The 18,997-nt window shown below is 32.1% G+C and overlaps 3 protein-coding genes across 14 annotated transcripts in view; all 3 read right to left on the bottom strand.

Moving 5' to 3' along the window:
- Nucleotides 1–585: 585 nt before the first annotated feature.
- Nucleotides 586–3,119, bottom strand: LOC132914365 (zinc finger HIT domain-containing protein 2). 2 transcript variants are annotated; one of them, XM_060973429.1, is made up of 6 exons: nt 2,982–3,119; nt 2,639–2,696; nt 2,068–2,359; nt 1,733–1,990; nt 1,446–1,649; nt 586–1,370 (listed from the first exon to the last, which is right to left on the bottom strand). In XM_060973429.1, exons 2-6 carry the CDS (start codon nt 2,686–2,688, stop codon nt 1,047–1,049), a joined length of 1,128 nt encoding a protein of 375 aa, XP_060829412.1. In that variant the 5' UTR covers nt 2,689–2,696; nt 2,982–3,119; the 3' UTR covers nt 586–1,046. The 2 variants fall into 2 exon arrangements, with proteins under 2 accessions (XP_060829412.1, XP_060829410.1); XM_060973427.1 differs by lacking the exon at nt 2,982–3,119 and having other exon boundaries at nt 2,639–2,942.
- Nucleotides 2,981–3,844, bottom strand: LOC132914366 (uncharacterized). The gene is made up of 3 exons (XM_060973430.1): nt 3,655–3,844; nt 3,412–3,553; nt 2,981–3,305 (listed from the first exon to the last, which is right to left on the bottom strand). The coding sequence occupies exons 1-3, from the start codon at nt 3,815–3,817 to the stop codon at nt 2,987–2,989; spliced, it is 624 nt and encodes a 207-aa protein (XP_060829413.1). The 5' UTR covers nt 3,818–3,844; the 3' UTR covers nt 2,981–2,986.
- A 2,106-nt stretch (nt 3,845–5,950) lies between these two features.
- The window catches only part of LOC132914357 (potassium/sodium hyperpolarization-activated cyclic nucleotide-gated channel 3), a 222,451-nt gene continuing 209,404 nt past the window's right edge, over nt 5,951–18,997 (bottom strand). For all 11 annotated transcript variants that reach the window (XM_060973412.1, XM_060973409.1, XM_060973410.1 and 8 more), the window contains 2 exons: nt 17,653–17,788; nt 5,951–17,299 (listed from right to left, as the gene is read on the bottom strand). In XM_060973412.1, the coding sequence (XP_060829395.1) occupies nt 17,153–17,299; nt 17,653–17,788 (283 nt within the window). In that variant the 3' untranslated portion in view covers nt 5,951–17,152. The remainder of the gene's footprint in view (nt 17,300–17,652; nt 17,789–18,997) is intronic.

Raw genomic sequence — 18,997 nt, 5'->3', positions numbered from 1 at the left:
AAAATTGTTCCTGTTTCTCAAGATTAGCAAATGAATGTCCAATTTTAACAATCAATAATTTATTTCTTTTATATAATCGATAGAAAATATAATTTAGTAGAAGCAATTCTAGAAATTTAAAGCAATTTAAATAATTAGTTACGGAATTCAATTTTGTCAATACAGAAATTAAGAAAGAAATCAGATCCCTTGAGTAAAAAGTGAATATGTATGTGATGTTTTATGTAACCACATATATTATATATATTTACATTACATATTTATGTCATTTATTAATAATTTATTGCGGATTTTCATGGAAAAAAATAAATCTTCGTTATTAATAATAAATGTCGTATTATTTGGATCTCTTAAACTTTTGATCTTGAGTTTATTTCATCTTACATAATTTTATTTAATCTTTATAATAAATGAAACAATTTTTAATTAGTTTTAAAGCAAAATTTGTTACTTTAATATCATCTTTTTATCATAAATAATTACATAATATCACATATTATTTTGTTAAATAAAAGATGAGTGGTATATATTATAAGTAAATAGCATATAATAGTGACATTAAGAATAAATTATAATGACATAAGCTAAAACTTCAAAAATTCGTTACATTTAAAATTCGCGCCCCAAATATTAAACAAATTCGCAACTTTATACATAGTATATCATTTGCTCATAAATCGATAGTAATCTAAAAGTCGATATATCGATTCTGCTTCTCTACATTACAGTTTGAATTTTTTGTCTTTAGCATTAGTAACATGCCGGTGAATGAATAAATAAATTTTTAAGTTTTGTGTTTGCAAATCTTATGTTGTCATGTTAAGTGTAAAAAATTGAAGTACGTCGGGAAGTATTTAGGAGATATTCACGAAAAGGAGATAGAAGAGGATTGGGTGAGTGGATTTATTAAACATTTAACACTTTCAAATTATGAAAACCAATATTGTAGCAATGGCAAAAATATAGGAAAAAAAATATATATATGTTTATTTAAGAACATTTTATAACTGATTATAAGTCCTTAAATTTATATCTGTTCCATATTTTTATGTACAAGTATTTATATGGCGATTTTTAGTCCATGATATGTAGTATTCCAACTTTTTGCGATGTAAAAGAAGTTGTTTCTTCGATAAATCTATACTATCTACATTATATCGTTGGACAAACTTTTTGATGAATTTTTTATCTCCAATTTTATTTTTATTTTTCGATATCTCTTCTATTGTCATTGTTAGTAATCTATGTATTTCTGAGAGTGCAACAGCAATATAAAGATATTCATTCTTCTCGTCGGGTCCCTGTATTATTTTATTCCCAGCTTCCTTGAAAGTTAATAAAGTTTGTTCATCTTGAGGTAACCAGTTACACTGAAAACAATAAGCAAATATTTTAATGTTTTCATTACTTGTAATATTTTAAATATTAAATGTTATAATACTTACATTAATAATGTTGTGAACAGTGGAAGCGATTGCTGATTCTGGATTTTCAAAAACTGTATTGAGTTTCATATTATTACTAAGATCAAGAAAAGCAATTGTAGCTTCCACGGGACAGTTTAAATAGTCACCATTATAATAGTTCGCTATGTATGCATATGCATAGATTACATTTATCACATTAAATTCAACATTTGGGGAAGCTTTCTGTAATTAAGAAAATATTTGAAATTTTCTGCACTCAGATTATATTTAATGAAGTATATACGTATATTTATTCTGAAAATTACTTGCAACGCATTAAATATCGGAACATCTACTAAAGGAGGGAGTTGCAATGATTGCTCGTCTTTTTGATCTATATCTTGAACTAATTTTTTTTTAGTATGATAGGTCCACCATGGAATCCATTGAGGTAGAAGTTTTTCTATATCACCATTTTTTACGAGAGCCTCAAATTCTTGCTTTTCATCATCTGTTAATGCAGACCATACTTCATCTGCATTATCTAAATTTATATTATTAAGTCTGTTTTCTAAATCTGGTATCTAAAAAAGACATTAGTTTAAATGAAAACACAGGAGAAATTGTATTTTTCAAGGATATCAATATGGATTTAACTCACATCTTCTTCATCATCCGAATCTAGCTGTTCTTCTAATTCATCATTATCAATCTCATCATCACTTTCCAATGCTTCCATATTTTTTAAATCTTCCTCGTGTACTCTTTTGAGAATTTCTAGCATTTTCTTTCTACCTTCTGTATCTTTTCCTTGAGATTTTATTTCATCTATTACACATTGCTTATAGAAACTTTCTGAACATTCTGAATGAGCTTCTGACTTATAGCAATCAGAACTGCAATATCTTATCTCACATCGTGGACAAGTATATTTACGAGGTCGTGTATTACATCTAAAGATCAATAAATAAAGTTTTAAAAAGAAGATATTTTTTATGTATTAATTTTTTTAAATTAATAAAGATTAAGAACAATTATTTATTGTATATTAAAAGAAATTTTTATATAAATACGAAGGAATTCCCTAAAAAAATAATTGACAAAAATAATTTAGAAAATAGATTGGACTTAGGTTTACATAAATCGATTATATGTTATAAGGTATTTATGCAACAAAAAACCGTCAAATATTGCTTGTAAACACAATTTGAGGTTAAGAATATGATACGTACAATTCGCAGACATTATCTATATCTGTGGTGCACGTTCCTTGAATATCCATGATTTTTCCGTAGATTCATTAAAAATTCTAATTACTTAATCTACTAATGTTGATATCAATTCATTAATTCATAAATTTCGAACGCGTGAAACGTTTATGCCGCGGTATGACACATTTAAATGTATTGTGTATAAGTATGTAACACGATATAGTGATAAAAATAATGTTCAATTACGTTATAAAATACATATAGTAAGAAGTAAAGAGAATAAATTTTCAAATTATAAAACTCATATATAAAATTATTTATTTATATACATTACAAATTAATTTAAGTTAAATTAAACCTAACCTGTGACTAGGTTTTTTCAACTAGAGTACCATTTTTCAGTTTCTTGTAATTGAATTCAGGTTCTTTCCTTTTACTTGTCCAAGCTTCAGTGTCTATTTTTGATAATATTCGTTCAGGATCTACAGCTACTGTTTTACATTTTGATAAATATGTTTTCTCATCTATAGTGGCTTTAATTTTCCTTTTCTTTTGAGGCTTTTCATTTTCTTTTTCAGTTGTTAAAAACTGCACAGAAGAATTAAGTAACTTTATGCCATAAATGTTGTCGTTTTCTTTTCTTTCATTTATAATACTGTTTATGTTTTTCTTCTTTACTTTAATAGATCTGAAAGAAAATTTTTCTTGGTATATATGAAAGATATATACATACTATTTATATTGTAAATAATTCATCTGGAGTTGAATATTTCTTTGTAAAATTAATTACATACTTCTCAATAATTTCGTCCAGCTTTTTTGCAACATAATTCTGGAATGTTGGACTTACACCAAAATTAGAAAATGTCTTTTTCTCCTCCAAATCTTTTCTTAATGACACGGGATTTTTTACATTATTATTTTCTAATGAATCATCTAAAAAGAAGAAAGAAAACTTTGTTGCCATTTATTACAAGTTTCTGTGATAATAAGAAATAAACGTGAAATAGAAACAAAAATGAGGTTATGATACTTACTGTATTCATCCGTTTTCGTAGAAACGTTTGAGTTTAGAAATTTTTCGTTGGAAAAACAGTTGGCTTTCAGAAATTGGTGATCAGTTGCTTCTATTATTGCAGCTTTTGATATTTCATCTTCGGAACTGCTTGAACTATCATTGTTTTCACTTAACATTGTCATATCGAAGATTCGAACGATTCGATACCAATTGATAGTCGAACTTTAAATTTCTACGCTACTGTATACAGATTAAAAAAAATGCCTATCTATAAATTCAGCTAATTACTCCATGAAAGAAATAAACATGAAATGAACCATAAGTTTAATTAACTCATTGCCGAAATTTGTTTATTAGTTAGTAGTTATAAATTTTTGTACAGAATGTGAGTACTTGAAATGCGTGTAAAGATGTTCGTATATTGTACAATTATTCAGTAGGAATAATACCCTTCGTTAGCAATTAAAAACATAAGTCTTAAACAGTTCGGTTATTCGAAAGGCATACAGTGGAGGAATAACTAATTACTATATATTTTAATATAAATTTAAAGCTAACGTAAATTACTAAATATACTTCACATACTTTCCTTTTTTTCGATTCAAAAAGGAATGAAAACAGATGAGTTAGAAATAGGTAAAAACATAAGAAACAGGTAATAAATTTATTTATAAATTGCAATGAAGCAATTGAATTGCAACGAGGAAATTAATAAGAAAGAAATTAGTAATTAACAGAAGGATGATAAAAAAGGTTCCAAGGTGATAAAACAAATAAGCAAACAATAGACTAAACCATAAGACAATAGTTACCATTTAGCATTACATATCCTGTACGGTGTCGTCAGATTTTATTCGTAAATTCATTTTGATTGAATGTTATTGTATCGCTATAACCACGTGCGCGCGCACGCGCGCGTGCTTAACGCCACACGTACAAAACTCGATCATTTCAAAGAGATATGGCGGTGAAATTGAAATGGAGGTTGTTAAAGAAAATGCAAAAAGACAAAGATGAAAATGATAAACGACAATGATGATGATAATAACGGATGAGGATGAACGATGAAGAAGAAAATGAATGAAAACTTGGAGTACTTGGAACTATATCGTAAACATAAACAATGATATATTTTAAAATATCATAATTATTCTCTGTTCGAGAAGAAAAACACTTCGACTAAATTATGTCAACGTGTTTAACGATAGATTAACAAGAATTACAGGCGCAAATTATCTTCAATCGTTTCTGACCTATTCGATGCTGGCTCGAAAGGAACAATTCGTAGAGACGTGTGGTCTAGAAACTAAATGGACGGGCGAAGTCGAATATTGCCAACGATGTTTATGTACACGATTAATGATCGTATTTTAATTTTCTTCTGTTATTTCTTTTTTCTCTCGTCCTTCCTAATAATTCAATCTTAATCTAAATACATTTAATAATATATTCTCACTTTGCATCAATCATCTCTTATACTTTTTTTCTTTTATATTAGTGCGCTTCTGAGAGGTTTCATGTACACTGTTTCCTTTTTCCCGTGTATGTATGTATGTATATGTGTTTTTCTGCATTTACTTTGTTAATTTAAATCGTTATAACCACTTTGCTCTGCTTATTTCTTTTCTTTTAAAACGATAACTGTAAAATGTATAAAATATACAAGGAGCAACGTTCGCGAATACATTTTATACAAATACAGGGTTTCGAAAGTAAAGATATATATTGTATATGTGTGTACGTATATTCACTTTACTTCCTTTTCTTCTAATGATGTGTACATTGGCTCTTTTGTCTCGTTTATTAATTTATTTCTTGTATTTATCCGTTTATGTTTGTCTGTATGTATTTATGTATGTATATGATCATCGTATGTATACTTATTATACTTATATATTCATTCCTCGTCGTCGTACCTCAATGTACAGTTAACGTTTTATATTTTATTTTTTATAATTTTTTGTTTGTTTGCTAAGGCATTCGTTATGGCAAGTATATTTTAAAAGTGCTGATGTCTAAACGCGCGTGAATACTTTATAGTTTCTGTTTTTTTCCATTTTCCGTACAGTTTATAAAAGTATATTGGCCAGTTATGTAACCACTAATTAGCCAGCTACGTGTCACTTAAAAAACGATTCGCTCGTTAGAAAAAGAACTAATCTGCTTCATATTCTTTATTTTTTTTCCTTTTTTATTTTGCTTGTTTCTTTAGTTTTAGTAGTTGTTCTTGTTCTTTTGCTGCTGTTTAACTCGTTTCGCGTTTTAAATTCAATTGCGCCTTATAATCCGTGGCCACTAATTGTTTTCTTTTTACTCTCTATTTTGCATGCATCATTACACTTTATGCTCGTTATTCGATTATCTGTAACGTTTTTATCTCTTAGTTATTCTTTAATAAAATATATTTAATCGCAGGCTAGAGAACCGGAAACAAGAAGAAGTATACGTGTATATGTCTCAAGAAGTACGATGTACCTATTCCTTCGCGATAGAGTCTCTTCATACGTATTATTAGTATTATTTCTTAATTCATCTTATTTCTCGACCAAACGTTTTCTAATTATGATTGATGTGGTCGTGACGAAAATCGTCCACCTTCTCACGCTTTTTTCCCTTTTCTGTCTCTTTCCATTCGTTTACACCGATATAACGAACACGAAAACTTTCATCAGTGTACGTGTGTATGTGTAAACATCAAATTGCGGATGGTAGGATTATTTCGATCAAAACCCTAACCCTGTCTAGTTCCGTTAAACCCCTTCTTCGTTCCGTCAGTTTTAAACATATTTTTACTTGCTCGAGCCACGAGCTGGCCTAAACGAAATTCATCTTTGTCGTACGCACGCGCGCATATACATGTACGTGAATACACGTATATCTTTTATTCTTTTTTTTTTTATTTCATCGTAATCGCAAAACACAATTATATTCGTTCCATGGGGAGGTGGTTGGATCACTGTTGCGAACAATGGTGTAGCGGTTCGAACGGAATTTTGAGAATCGAACTGAGGTTTCTCTATGAGAACTCTCCAGTTATTACTTTTCGATCGTTTTGCAATAACTCGCTAAAGGTTGGATTAACTGGTTAATTTACAATGGAACTCTATAAATATTTTCTAGAGTAAAAGTCCATCGATTTTCCTCATCAGCTATGATCTTTTGTTTAAAGTTCACCTATTACCAGGACCAACGTTACCTTATCAACAAGTTACATTTCACTTGCGATTCTTTATCAGAGTATTCCTGTTATTAAAATTTGTTCAACGTCGTGATTTTAAAAGAGAATTCCAGACATTTGCTTAATATCTTTTTCCTCACTATTTCTAAGGTTGCAAAACCAAAGAAAATTGATATCTTGCGACTAGAGAGTTATTATATACAGCAAATACCGATCAGGCAACCTGTTTCTAAAGTCTCGTTCAGATTAATCAGACTGCTTGAACTCAAATAACGTGACACATATTTGTCACGATTATAAGTCAAGTTACTTAATTAGAAATCTTTTGAGTTCAAGGAACCTGACTTCAACTAGATACCTAATATGACATACTAAAATCGACTTAGTTTGAGGAACCAACATCTTAATCACTGTTATTTGTTTCAAATCAAGGGATGGTTGAGAGATCCTCTTTGATCTTAAGTTTACGAAAACACCTCAAAGGATATTTCAAATTAATTAAAGTAACAGATAAATCAATATTAGTGGAGTAACTACTGTAAAGCTACTTGAACGTAACCAAATAAGAGCGAAGTGTATTATCGTTAGTTACTGAGAACAAACGTAGAAACTTAAAAGAATATTTAAATTCAAATAAAACAATAAGTTCACGTTAACAATGATTTGACTAATGAGAACAAATATAGAAACTTAACACGTTGCTCGCTGTGAAAAATTCCAGCTATATGGGCCGTGTGAATCATATGGCGCTTCTCAGCAAAGAACAGTGAAAAAATATGTTTGTTAAGGAAAAAATTCATTCATTAACGCTTAAACATATAATTATATAGCTTGTCGCCATCCTATTGAAAAATAAGGCAGTTCCGACCACAAGAAACCAGATAATTGTAATTATTGTGGCAGTCAACGCGATAAAAGGATATTTCTTAGTGGTAAAGGGATCAGAAATTACTCGAATATAGTTCATTTGTCTAATCTAAACGAGGCTTGACGGAACTGAAATCGACAGGTCTAGAACATATAATCCAGATCAAGTCGCAAAAATTCATTTTTGGCATTAATTTATCTACAACGATACTACACCATTGAACTTCATCGGACGACGGAATTACAATGGAACGAAAATATACATATTAACTCTTATTAATCGCAAACGTCGCTTTTGCTCGAACACGTTTTTATAATAATCACTCTACTTCTCATTTTCAAACGATTAGAATTCTATATCCTTCCCGGAGCGATAGGAATATCTCGATCGGTTTTTAATTCTTTGCGCACTCGATTCAAATATTCATATATTAGGTAATTTCATATCTTCTATTAGTGGAAACTCGATTTCGAACGTTCGTACATAGAGAAGTAATTATTAATCGCTACTTAAAGATTTCCTGTGTTCGTTTGTAAAGTGAAAATTCAGAGGATGAAGGATACGAATGAAGATGGTCGAGTGCGAAAAGTTAAACACCGATACGGAACTCAATAATTGAACGATAGTTCGTAATTGCTTCATCTTCATTTTTTTTCTTTTTTTTATCTGATTCCATATTATTCGCTTTTACAATTATTTAGTGCGTCTCGAACAAGCACCTATATGAGCTCTTAATTTTTATATCCGCTACTATGCTTGCTTTTTTTTTATGGGGCTGCACTCTTTCTCTCTCTCTCTCTCGCTCTTTCGCTCGCTTCCTCTCATCTCTTCTCTCTCTTTCTCTCTTAGTTTCACGTTCTCGTCGGTTTTTACATCGAACAAACCGATATCGATGTTCACGATCGATCATTCCGCGAAAACGTTATTTATTTATTTTTCTTTTTCTTTGTGTAACAAACTTAGCGAACGATGTTCTAATTAGAAAAACGTCAAGAGATTCGTACCAGCGCTTGCGTGTAGCATACATACATAGATTCATACGATAAGCGCGATGCGACCAGATGCACGCTTATGGTGTGAATTTTGTAGAAAACTCTTTTCGTAGAAAATTGACGCTAGGGTAATGTTTTATATTTGTTTCTCTCTCGCTCTCGCATTTTCTCAATCTCGCTCACATGCACGATCCTCTTTCGTTCGTTCTCAGTCGCTCGTCGCGCATCCATTCTTCCTCTCGTGTTCTTTTTTATTCTTTTTTTTACTGTTTATATATCTGTTTGTTTGTTTCTTTACAAGGCGCTACTATACGCAGGTTTCTCGAGCGACTAGAATGATTTCTACACGGTGGCACACCACTGGATCGATTTAACGATGATCGCTACGTTCAAATCAATTCCTATCAGAATTTCTATGAATTAGACCTTTTCATGGTGTAATACGAAGATTGGACAAATTTCCTGACTTGATACGTATTAGTCGTAAATAAATAATTGGAGAGGGGATAAACAAATATTAGAATTTTATTATATGTATGTACATGGCTAAAATTTTTGCATCTGATATGATAAATATAAATATAGTGGAATTTTAATGTTGGTTTGATGCTCATGATTGTTTAACATTCGATCGAGTAAGGGTGTTATAATTATTCAAGATTTTTTCAATTAATCGCTGTTAAGATTTTTATTATTGGGTTTTGGCCCTATCTTCGTAGGAAAAATCTTACTAATTTATTAACATATTTCTCAAAAAGATAAGACAAAGATTACTGCAGAAAGATTAACATTTCTATTATCTATATTGCAAATTTTTTTATAGCTCTTTTAGACATCATTTTTTTTCGTTTTCATCGTATTATATAAACGTAGGTGTATTAAAGTAATTACTATTAATCCTAGACCAATTTATGTTATTTTTTTTGTCGGAACTAATCCATTAGCATATTTTAAGACAGATAAAGATTATTGTAAAGAATTGAAACTTTTTCATTTTCTCTTGTTCAAATTATTTTTATCATATTTCTTACATTATCTAGACATAAGTCAATGATCCGGCATATTTGATAATTAAATGTCTTGAAAGCTGCAATGTTAGAAATCTACTGTAATTCGGAATGTGGAAAAGGAACCATTTTTTAATCTTTAATTGCTTCGAGATTAAGAAAACCACATGTTTCGAGATAATTTCTACGAAGACTGTTGGATTGTTATAATTTTTTCTGTCACCACCGAAACTTATTACAATACACGATGCATAAAATGAAGAAGCAAGAAATATCTATTTTTAACTGGAATTACGGAATTGTTAATTTTTTCTAATTAATATAATTTTCGTGTTCGAGATAGTACAATTAAAACCATTGAACATAAGCCTTCGATAAAAATTAGTTTTCTTACACACAATAAAACTGCTTCATCTTTCTTGTGCATACAATTCTGTTATAAATAGTGTTATCAAGGAAAGTGTAAAAGCATCGGGCGATTTAATTGGAACTTTGGGCACTGATAGATTTTGTCGTTTCGTTTATAAAAATATGTCAATATTTTTCACGACATTAATTATTAAACTTTCATTACTGCTGTAAACTGAAATTAAGTTGATATATTTAACAACCATTACTATATGACGAATGCAATTAAAATTCGATTGTACAAATTCTGTTTTGAAAATTATTTAATCTATACTTCTTCTCTTTCTTCAAACAAATTTAAGTTTATTATATTTCTTGATCCAAATTCAATTGTATAAATTCCACTTCGAAAATTGCTGCATTCATATTTATCTTCTATTTATCTTCTTTCTTCTAACAAATTTCTGTGTACTATAAATCCTTACTATTATTTATTATTCCATATGAAATGATTAAATCGTTTCTTCAATATTTATCGTTTTATTACACCATAAAAGGGTATAAACTTTCTAAACAAGTGAAAAGATCGAGAAAAAGAGGAACATGATAAGACACAGTGGCTAATCTATCAGAGTCATCCCTAACGAGATCTACAAGGCGATCGACATGTCGATTGATCTGCGATTACGAACTTTAATATCTTCGACTTCGTTGTTTCAATCACATATGCGCGTGTGTATATAACATGTGATTACTTAAACAAAATCATTGAATATGAACATCTACCTATACGGAATCTCCGAGACACCAGCAATTTAAAGAGCCAGTCTTGCGTGTCACCTTGTAGAGATCACCGAGAAACGCTTGCCAGTGTACTGTCTAACGAAGCTTAGCATTCTACTTGACATTGGACAGTCGCATGTTTCATTATCGATCGTTATAATTTTTTTATCTTTTTTCTTTGTAATTTTTTTTGTTTGTTTCTTTTCCTTAAATAATTGCGTTCGATCCTTGAAACCGGAAACGGAAGTGTTTTAGTTTTAGCTAGGTGTGTGTATCTGTCTACACTGTGTCATCGCTACGGTTCAGTTCGACTACGCTCTCTCGATTCGATGGCTCTCGGTAGGCTCGTTGAACTCTCAAGCCAATGACGTCGAAAACGGAATTTCTTCCTTTTTTTTTTTCGTTTTTCTTTTTGTTTTTTCGAGAACAATAGTAAGGTGAATTGCGAGATTTGGAAGGTAGGCTGGTCTTGAGGATAGGAAGCTTTGAAACGTCTGGTGATGGGTCGTTCGTTCTTCGCATCAGGTCTCTGTAGGCTTCTGTGAAATTTTGGAAATTTAGACTTCCACAGATCTAACATTTCGAGTGGATAGATATTTTAGCAAATTTAAAACTATATTAATAATTGAATATTTTATGCGTTAAGAAGATTGAGATTTCGTTTTAAATCTTGCGTTTCGAGGTATAAGATTGGAGTTAGAAAGTCTTGAAGAGTAAAGATCTTTGACAATTGTTTGAGAGTTTTAGAAGTGATAGAAACGTCTATGGTAATTCCTATGCGAGTAAAAAGTTATAGTAATGTCTCTTATACATTGGTGAAGCTTCTATGTGAAAGATCTTTACGTTTCAAGACTTCATGGATCGTTAGATATTTTTAACATGATAAGTTTTTGTGCAAAAATAATTGGAAAACGTTAAATATGCTTTTTTTTTATACAAGACTTCGTTTTTTATCCGATTCACAATATTTAAATAAATTTTAGGAATACATTTTCCTTAAGAATAACAATTCAAAAATAAAAAATAAAAAAGATTTGTTTATAAGTTTTATGTTAATTCATTAAAGATCAACGTTATGTTAACACAATATTTCATTTGCAATACTCTAATTTATATTATCGAACTTGTGGTTATGAAGAACAGCTCTAAGGATTTGTTTAATATTTTTGTCGATATTGTTTTTCCCATTTAGATCCTACAACTTTATGAAATTTCAGGAGATTGAGCTATTTATAGTACTATGATTTTTTGTCAAGTGAGGAAAATATTTGTTGTATCTCTGATTATTCTATCTATTACTCTAGTACATCTAGTGCATTGTTTGTAACTTGACAAACTTGACAAAGCGATTTTGTAATTTTTTCTGCAACATGTCAAAACGATATAACTTACATTGTTAACGCATTTCAGTTTTCATCCCATTGCTCGATTCTTGACAAATTACTGCATAAAATATTGACGGAAAAAATCTATAATAATTCATCGATCAAATTTAAAACAATCTTTTAGAAAAAACAAAATCTCATATAAGAAAATTCTGTTGAATACTTTTCCATTACCCTTGCACAATGGATCACCGCATTCGCGTTATTATAACATTCATACGTTAATTAACAGTTTCAAACACGTTTGAAAAAGATTCTTAGCCCATCACCAGACTCGTCCAAAGTGTGCTTCACTTGGAAACGCGGATAATCAGCAAGCTGTCCAGCGAAAAATCTCGCCGCGAACGATCTCGTAGTCGCTCGAAACGAGACGTCTGATATGTTAAGATCCGAGATACACATATTTCATGGCGCTACAGTCTTTTTATGTTGTATACTTTTTTATACTCTGGCTCTAGGACAGTTCTGGCATCGTGTATTATTATTCCGTATCGTTTCTCAACCGCGAACGACGATCTCGCAATTCATCATTCATCATCGATCTGACGAGAAAACTGAAAGTTCTTCGATGACTCTCCTTTATTTCTTTTTCTTTGTCCTCTTTTCTTTTAAATCGAACTCCATCTGTCGTTTCTTCGATTTCGCCATGTAAACCGTGTTACACGCGCGGATTTTATGTTATCATTTCCGATTTCCGGGCCCCTGATCGTCTTCCGTTTCTCTGCTACCTTGCGAAACCTATTCTCTCGATATCGATACAAAAACTAACTTTGCCTTTTTGTATGTTACTTTTTTTTATTTTTTTTCTGTTTGCTTTTGTTGTTTTGTTAATTCGCTTAATTACATGTCTCACTCTTGTCGCTTAGCAAATAACGTGCATCTCGAATAGCCGCACGAGTTATTTATTTGTTTTTTTTTTTTTTTTTTAACACTGTGTTTGTTCGCATTTGCTCGATATTTAATCCTAATATTATATTTTTGTTATCCTTCTTCGCCTGCTTTTCTGTTCGTTTTAATATTTCTTCGTATAACATTCGCCTTTGTCTTTTTCTTTTTTTGAAAGTTTATGCTCTTTTCGCGGCTGTCTGTATGTACACGTTGTACATAGAGCGATTTTTACAACACATAACATATCTTATCTTATTTTATGCCTTTTTACACGGTATAATAATATTTCTCTCTTTTTTCCCCCTCTTTTCCGTCGCGCTCTGATCGTTTCATTAGCAGACAGCGGATAAATAGTTATCTATCGATTTTTTTGCTTTTTTTCAGCAGGGATAGCAAAGAATACAACTTCTTTCCTTCCGTTCCTTCTCTGCCACGTTTTCGTTCTACGAATGATAATAACAAGAATAATTATAATCGTGATAATAACCGTAATAATAATCGTAATCGTAATCATAATAATAATCGTAATAATAATAAATCGTTCATCTTCTACTTCGTTCTCGCTCGCCTATTTTTTCAATTAGTAACAATAATTCTATTCTTTCGCACTCTCTCACACTCATTCTCTCTTTAATTTCTCTCTTTCATTTTTGTTTGTATAATTAGTTACGCGTACACCTTAGGCCCGAACCATGCTGGCAGATTAGTCCTAGACCGGTTTTTGTGTGCATAGAGTTGATTTCTATAAAAACGTCGGTCATGCGGTCTACGAGTATTCTACCATTTTTTGGGATGCTTTTTTTCGACCCACGGTACGCAAACCGTTCTCTTTCATCGCTATTACAATATTTATATATAATAATAATAATCATTATCGTAGTTAGTTATTCTTTTTTATCGTTATATATATATATATATAATATAATATTATTCAGGATGACGTGAGGGGATGTAAAATAATGACAGAAAACTATCTCTCTCTTACATGAAAAATAGGTACTTCTGTTTTCCTCATACGTGTGTAGGTGTATATGTTTACATATGTATATGTATTATGTATGAAACGCATGTATATAATAGTCCTACACTCTTACGTGGATATTTATATATTTATATATGTATATATGTACATGTATGCATATCCAATCACATATGCACGAAGGTGTACACATTCAACTAGGAAACGAATGGCACGTTTCGTTTTTTCTTTTTCATTCGCCGTTGTGTGTGTGTGTGTGTTCGTCGGTGTAATAATTGTATACGTCAATATGTGATCCAGCGTGTGTATACATATTATTTATATATAATACTTCAAAATAACAAGTAACGTTGCTATTTTGTAAATTAGACTCTTGGAGCGTTCGTTTAATTGTTTAAAGAAGAGTATCATTTGCGAACAGATGCGATTCTACGTTCAGTTGAGCTAACATGTGGTACAGTGGTTCCTGCGTCTCTTTTATTGCTGTAATCTCACTTTTACTTTGTTTCTTCTTTAATGTAATAATCAAATGACAGAAATCCATTGAATAAAATTTGGAAACGAAACACGTCACAAACTGTAACATCATTTCACAATTTACGATGTAGAGTTAGAATCGAGAACTGGCGTGTTTTATACATTTCAAGAATTAAAAGAGAGATGTGCCGATAATAAAATCCAAGTTCAGAAGCCACTGACCCGGAAAATATTCTCTCAGAATCGAGGGTTCTCTTCTCCGCTACGAATAACGCTAATATCAGACAAATCCAACAGTCGCGTTAAACTTTCAAATACGCAAAGAATAACACCGCGCCAACGAAAAACGTACGCGCCAACAGCTACAAAAATAATACAATTCGATCGTGTATTAAATTCTTAATTCTATTTTATATTCTGCTTTTCCCTTATCGTTTGGAAAATGTTCTGTCGAATCGTAAAATCAATATCAGAAAAGCAACATTATTTTATTCTCAAGGATCGTCATTGTGTCCGAGACTGTCCGTAAATGTATATTCGGTGTCTGTCGGTGTGTCATTCTTCCTCGCGATTTACAGTTTAAAACGTTACATCGTTAATATCTTGCAGCACTGTATTGACCACTATGCATACTTTATATGTATATTTATGTATATGTATATATGTATGTATGTATATATATATATAATATGTGTGTAATCTGTTTTCTCATTTTTACTTCTTAGTTTATTTTTTTGTCATTTATTCTGCTTAGTGTTTTTTTATTTTCATTTATGCGGTAGTGGATGTAATAATCATTGCAATGATAACCGGTAACAATAATAATAATTTATTACATAATATTTATACCTTCCTTTCTTTCTTCTATTTTGTTTGTTTCTTTTGTTTTGTTTTGTTCGCTTCTTATAATACATCGCGTGTCTTTCACCCGAATAAAAAGATACTTATCTCTCGCTCTCTCGTTCGCTCTCTCTCGCGTTCCACTTACTTAATTTTATCTCTCATTCATTGACGTTTGTGTTACATTTTTTTATATTAGCCGTGGCAGCCCAAAGAACACTCAACAAGTTAACACGATCTTTGGGCCTTCGATTTAGATTTGTTTTATAATATTAATTTTCTCTCTTTTGTAGAACGACTTAAATTTCTTCACTCGATACCCCGTTTGTCCTCAAAATTGTAACCCTGAAAAATTCTCACACATTCATCCATCTCGATTCCCGTGGCGCTGGATCCTTTCCCTTCTGTTCGCGTCTCAGCACGGTCTTCCGAAACCCCGATTTTTTATTGAATAGATCTGTTGATTCTGATTCGATATCGGCAATTTGTTCACTGCCCCGAATTCATTCGAGACGTATTTTCTATTTATTATTAAGATTTTCCATTTCGAAAATAAAATAGCATAGAAGCGAGTTCTGAATCGCAGGCGTGCTCCTTCGATCTCAAAAATTAGGACAGATTAGCCGCGATAAATGGGACATCCTCTTCGATCTTCCTTCTCCTTTATCTTCGTTCAAATTCCCTTTCGATTGCCAGCTCTTATATCATACGCTGCTCCTTCCTTCTTCTCTTAATCTTACTATTCGTTCGGTCACTCGCACGGGACTATCCAACGATACGAAGCTAAAGTTAAAACACGTTAACAAACTTATAATTGGAATATCCCTCGTTTCACGAGTTTCTCTCCCGTCCTCTTCAATACGTTAGTTAGTTGTCTTAGAAAAGAACCAAAAACAGAATCTTAATCGTTCGTGTATATGTTATCCTCTTTCTTGTTTTCATACCCCCCCTCGCCCCCGTGTTTCATCATTTTTTCTCTAAAAGTGCGAAACGTACGGCTTTTGCAAAATCACAGAGAAATTTACGCATCGTTTAACACTGTCGTTTAGGATTTTTCTACCTAGTCCACGATGGGCTCTACATACGCTCTATAAATTTCTAGGCCTGCTCTTCGTCGTCGTTGAGGTCTTCATCCAGTCGTCGCATCAGTTTCTGTTCGCTTTTTGGTTGCGACGCCTGCGTCGATGAAGAAGACTCGCGGCAGGAATTAACGGCTCCGTGTTCTCCGATCGATGGCACAGTCGTCTATCTTTTTATCGATCCTCTTCTTCCTCCTTCGTCAAGCACAAGATCCTCCGTTGAAAATATTTCTCGATCGTTTCTCTATCTTCGAGCGATCGTTTCGTGACAACGAAGGACAACGATCGTAGCTAACCCTTCACAGTAATGTTCTCTGTTCTTCTTCTTTTTATCGGTTGCTTCGTTTATTGCTGTTGAGATTTAACGTTTCGCGTTAAGCGTTACGTCTAAACGATGGTTTTATTTTGTGTGTTGTGCTGTACCATCGCTGGAGAACGTCGGCATTCTCTTGGTCCGCACGATTTTACGCATAGATCCTGGACTGGAACGTACCGTCAGGTTAATATAAGAAGGCGCTAGAAACCGATCGCTAGAAGACTACTGGCATAGCGTATATCTATGTATAGATTGCTTCTAGTGTAGCGTCCAGGATCTAGGCTTAAAACGGCTGCCAAGGATCCGATCGACAGTGTACGCCACTGTCGCTCATGGAGCCGTTAGTATCTCTCTGTATGCTAGTATAACGAGTGTCGTCATTGATACGAATCCTTGTGGAAAGTGTCGCTCTTGTGGAAGATCCGTCGTCCCTCTCGGGAGAGCTCCTGACTCGCGAAATTATTCTCAGACTTTGGTCTGGGCAACAGACAAGCGGGAAGAGTCCTCAGCTCCATGCTGTGTACCTGGAATTTGGAACAAATGAATTTCATAAATTCTCATGTAGTTATTAGAAAAAAAAAAAAAAAAAACAGAAAAAAACATTCGTTTCATCATACTCTGCGTGCCGAGCCTTAAAATTCACGGCTCTGTAATATTATAAAAATTGTTTAAAAACTGTAAAGCTATATGTGTCTGAACTTTTTTTCTATAAATGATATTTTATAACGAAATGGGGCAAACAAGTCACTTTTTGATTGATAGATTGAATAGATTTTACATAAAATTGATAATAGTTGGCGTAACCTTAAGATACCTAGCGTGCTTTTTTAAAAAAATCTATCGATCATGGCTAGTAGCAATTTTGAAAAATATTTACCGATTCTTCACTGGCGCTAGCATGCGCAGCTTGCTCAGCGAGCGCGTTCACCACGGCATTTATCGTCTTCGACTCGCTTCCAAGATCCTCCTCGCGGTGTGCTACCAGATTCGGATTCTTGCCGATTTTGTTCAACCTATAGAGAGAGCACAATTAAGCGTAGGGAATGTTTCACAGAACACAACCAACGATTATTCACATCGATCGACTTACAAACCGTTTAGCAGTACAGGTAATTCCCTAAAAAATCGAACGTTATTATCCCACCGCGACTTGCAACAAACTTTTTTATTATTCGTTTCTAATACCACTTGCACCGCTAAAGGTTTTATAATGTGAGGTACAAGACTGGGTAAAAGAAAGTCAGTAGCTTTGAAATGCGCCCCGCAGAATCACATTTTTGCGTGTGTTTATAATTTCATCGATTTAATCCCTCAAAAATGGACAAAGAATTTGGGAATTTGAAGAAGAGAAATGGTGTTTTTATATAAATGTTAGAATTGTTCATGATTACGATACAAAGGTAACGTCATTACGATATTATTATCACAGTTATCGAAATTTATTAGAATTTTCAGTTTCCAAATGGTATTTCAAAATAGTATTTTGATTAGATCTTTTGTCTTCTAAATGGAATAGGAAAATAGATAAAAATATACGACTGATGTGTTGAAAATAGTTTAGTCTTCTACAAAATAATTTTCTTTTTTTATTTTTAAATAACTCTTCTTGAAATAAATGACCGATTTATGGTTAGTTTATAGGATAATTCATTGATACTCACATATTGTAAATTTTAAATCTTGATTGCTGTTTCAGTTTATTCTCTTTATTACAGTTATAATTCATTGGAGTTTATATTGAGAGATTAAAACGCCCAACTATTTGAACTCAAAGTGAACCATAAACTTGATAGATAAGCTATAGCAATGTAATCAAAACAGATTCAATAAGAGAAACAATACTGGTGCATAAAAACGACAAGAAACGCTACTGCAATACCGTTATCTATAAAAGTGCATCAATTACTTTGATCAGTAAATCATAAAATTTCTATCTAGAACCAAAGAGAAGTATGTGACTCTGCGGAGATGCGGCAAAACCGAGAAATCCAGAACTGATTTATAAAGTATGTTTGCAAAATTATGAATACAACATTACTATGTATAGTGAATGTGTTAAGAGTGTGAAGATATTTTGTCGCGGTGTTCCAAGCTTTCTTCTTTCTTTTCGAACAAATGAAACCCCGTTCGACTCTCGTGCTATTTCTACAAACACGATCGTTTGTCGAACGGGGAATCACGTGTCGAGAGAGAATATTCACAAAAAAAAACGAAGTTGAAAA

Source organism: Bombus pascuorum, chromosome 14 (genome assembly GCF_905332965.1).
Source record: "Bombus pascuorum chromosome 14, iyBomPasc1.1, whole genome shotgun sequence".
NCBI classification, from domain to species: Eukaryota; Metazoa; Arthropoda; class Insecta; order Hymenoptera; family Apidae; genus Bombus; species Bombus pascuorum.
This window is presented reverse-complemented; position numbering and strand designations above follow the sequence as displayed.

Coding starts and splice junctions, on each gene's coding strand:
- LOC132914365 (XM_060973429.1), bottom strand. CDS start 2,688: ATGGATATTCAAGGAACGTGCACCACAGATATAGATAATGTCTGCGAA. Junction 2,360..2,638: donor ATAGATAATGTCTGCGAATT/GTACGTATCATA, acceptor ATTGATCTTTAG/ATGTAATACACGACCTCGTA. Junction 1,991..2,067: donor ATTCGGATGATGAAGAAGAT/GTGAGTTAAATC, acceptor TGTCTTTTTTAG/ATACCAGATTTAGAAAACAG.
- LOC132914366 (XM_060973430.1), bottom strand. CDS start 3,817: ATGACAATGTTAAGTGAAAACAATGATAGTTCAAGCAGTTCCGAAGAT. Junction 3,554..3,654: donor TACGAAAACGGATGAATACA/GTAAGTATCATA, acceptor TCTTCTTTTTAG/ATGATTCATTAGAAAATAAT. Junction 3,306..3,411: donor CTGGACGAAATTATTGAGAA/GTATGTAATTAA, acceptor ATTTTCTTTCAG/ATCTATTAAAGTAAAGAAGA.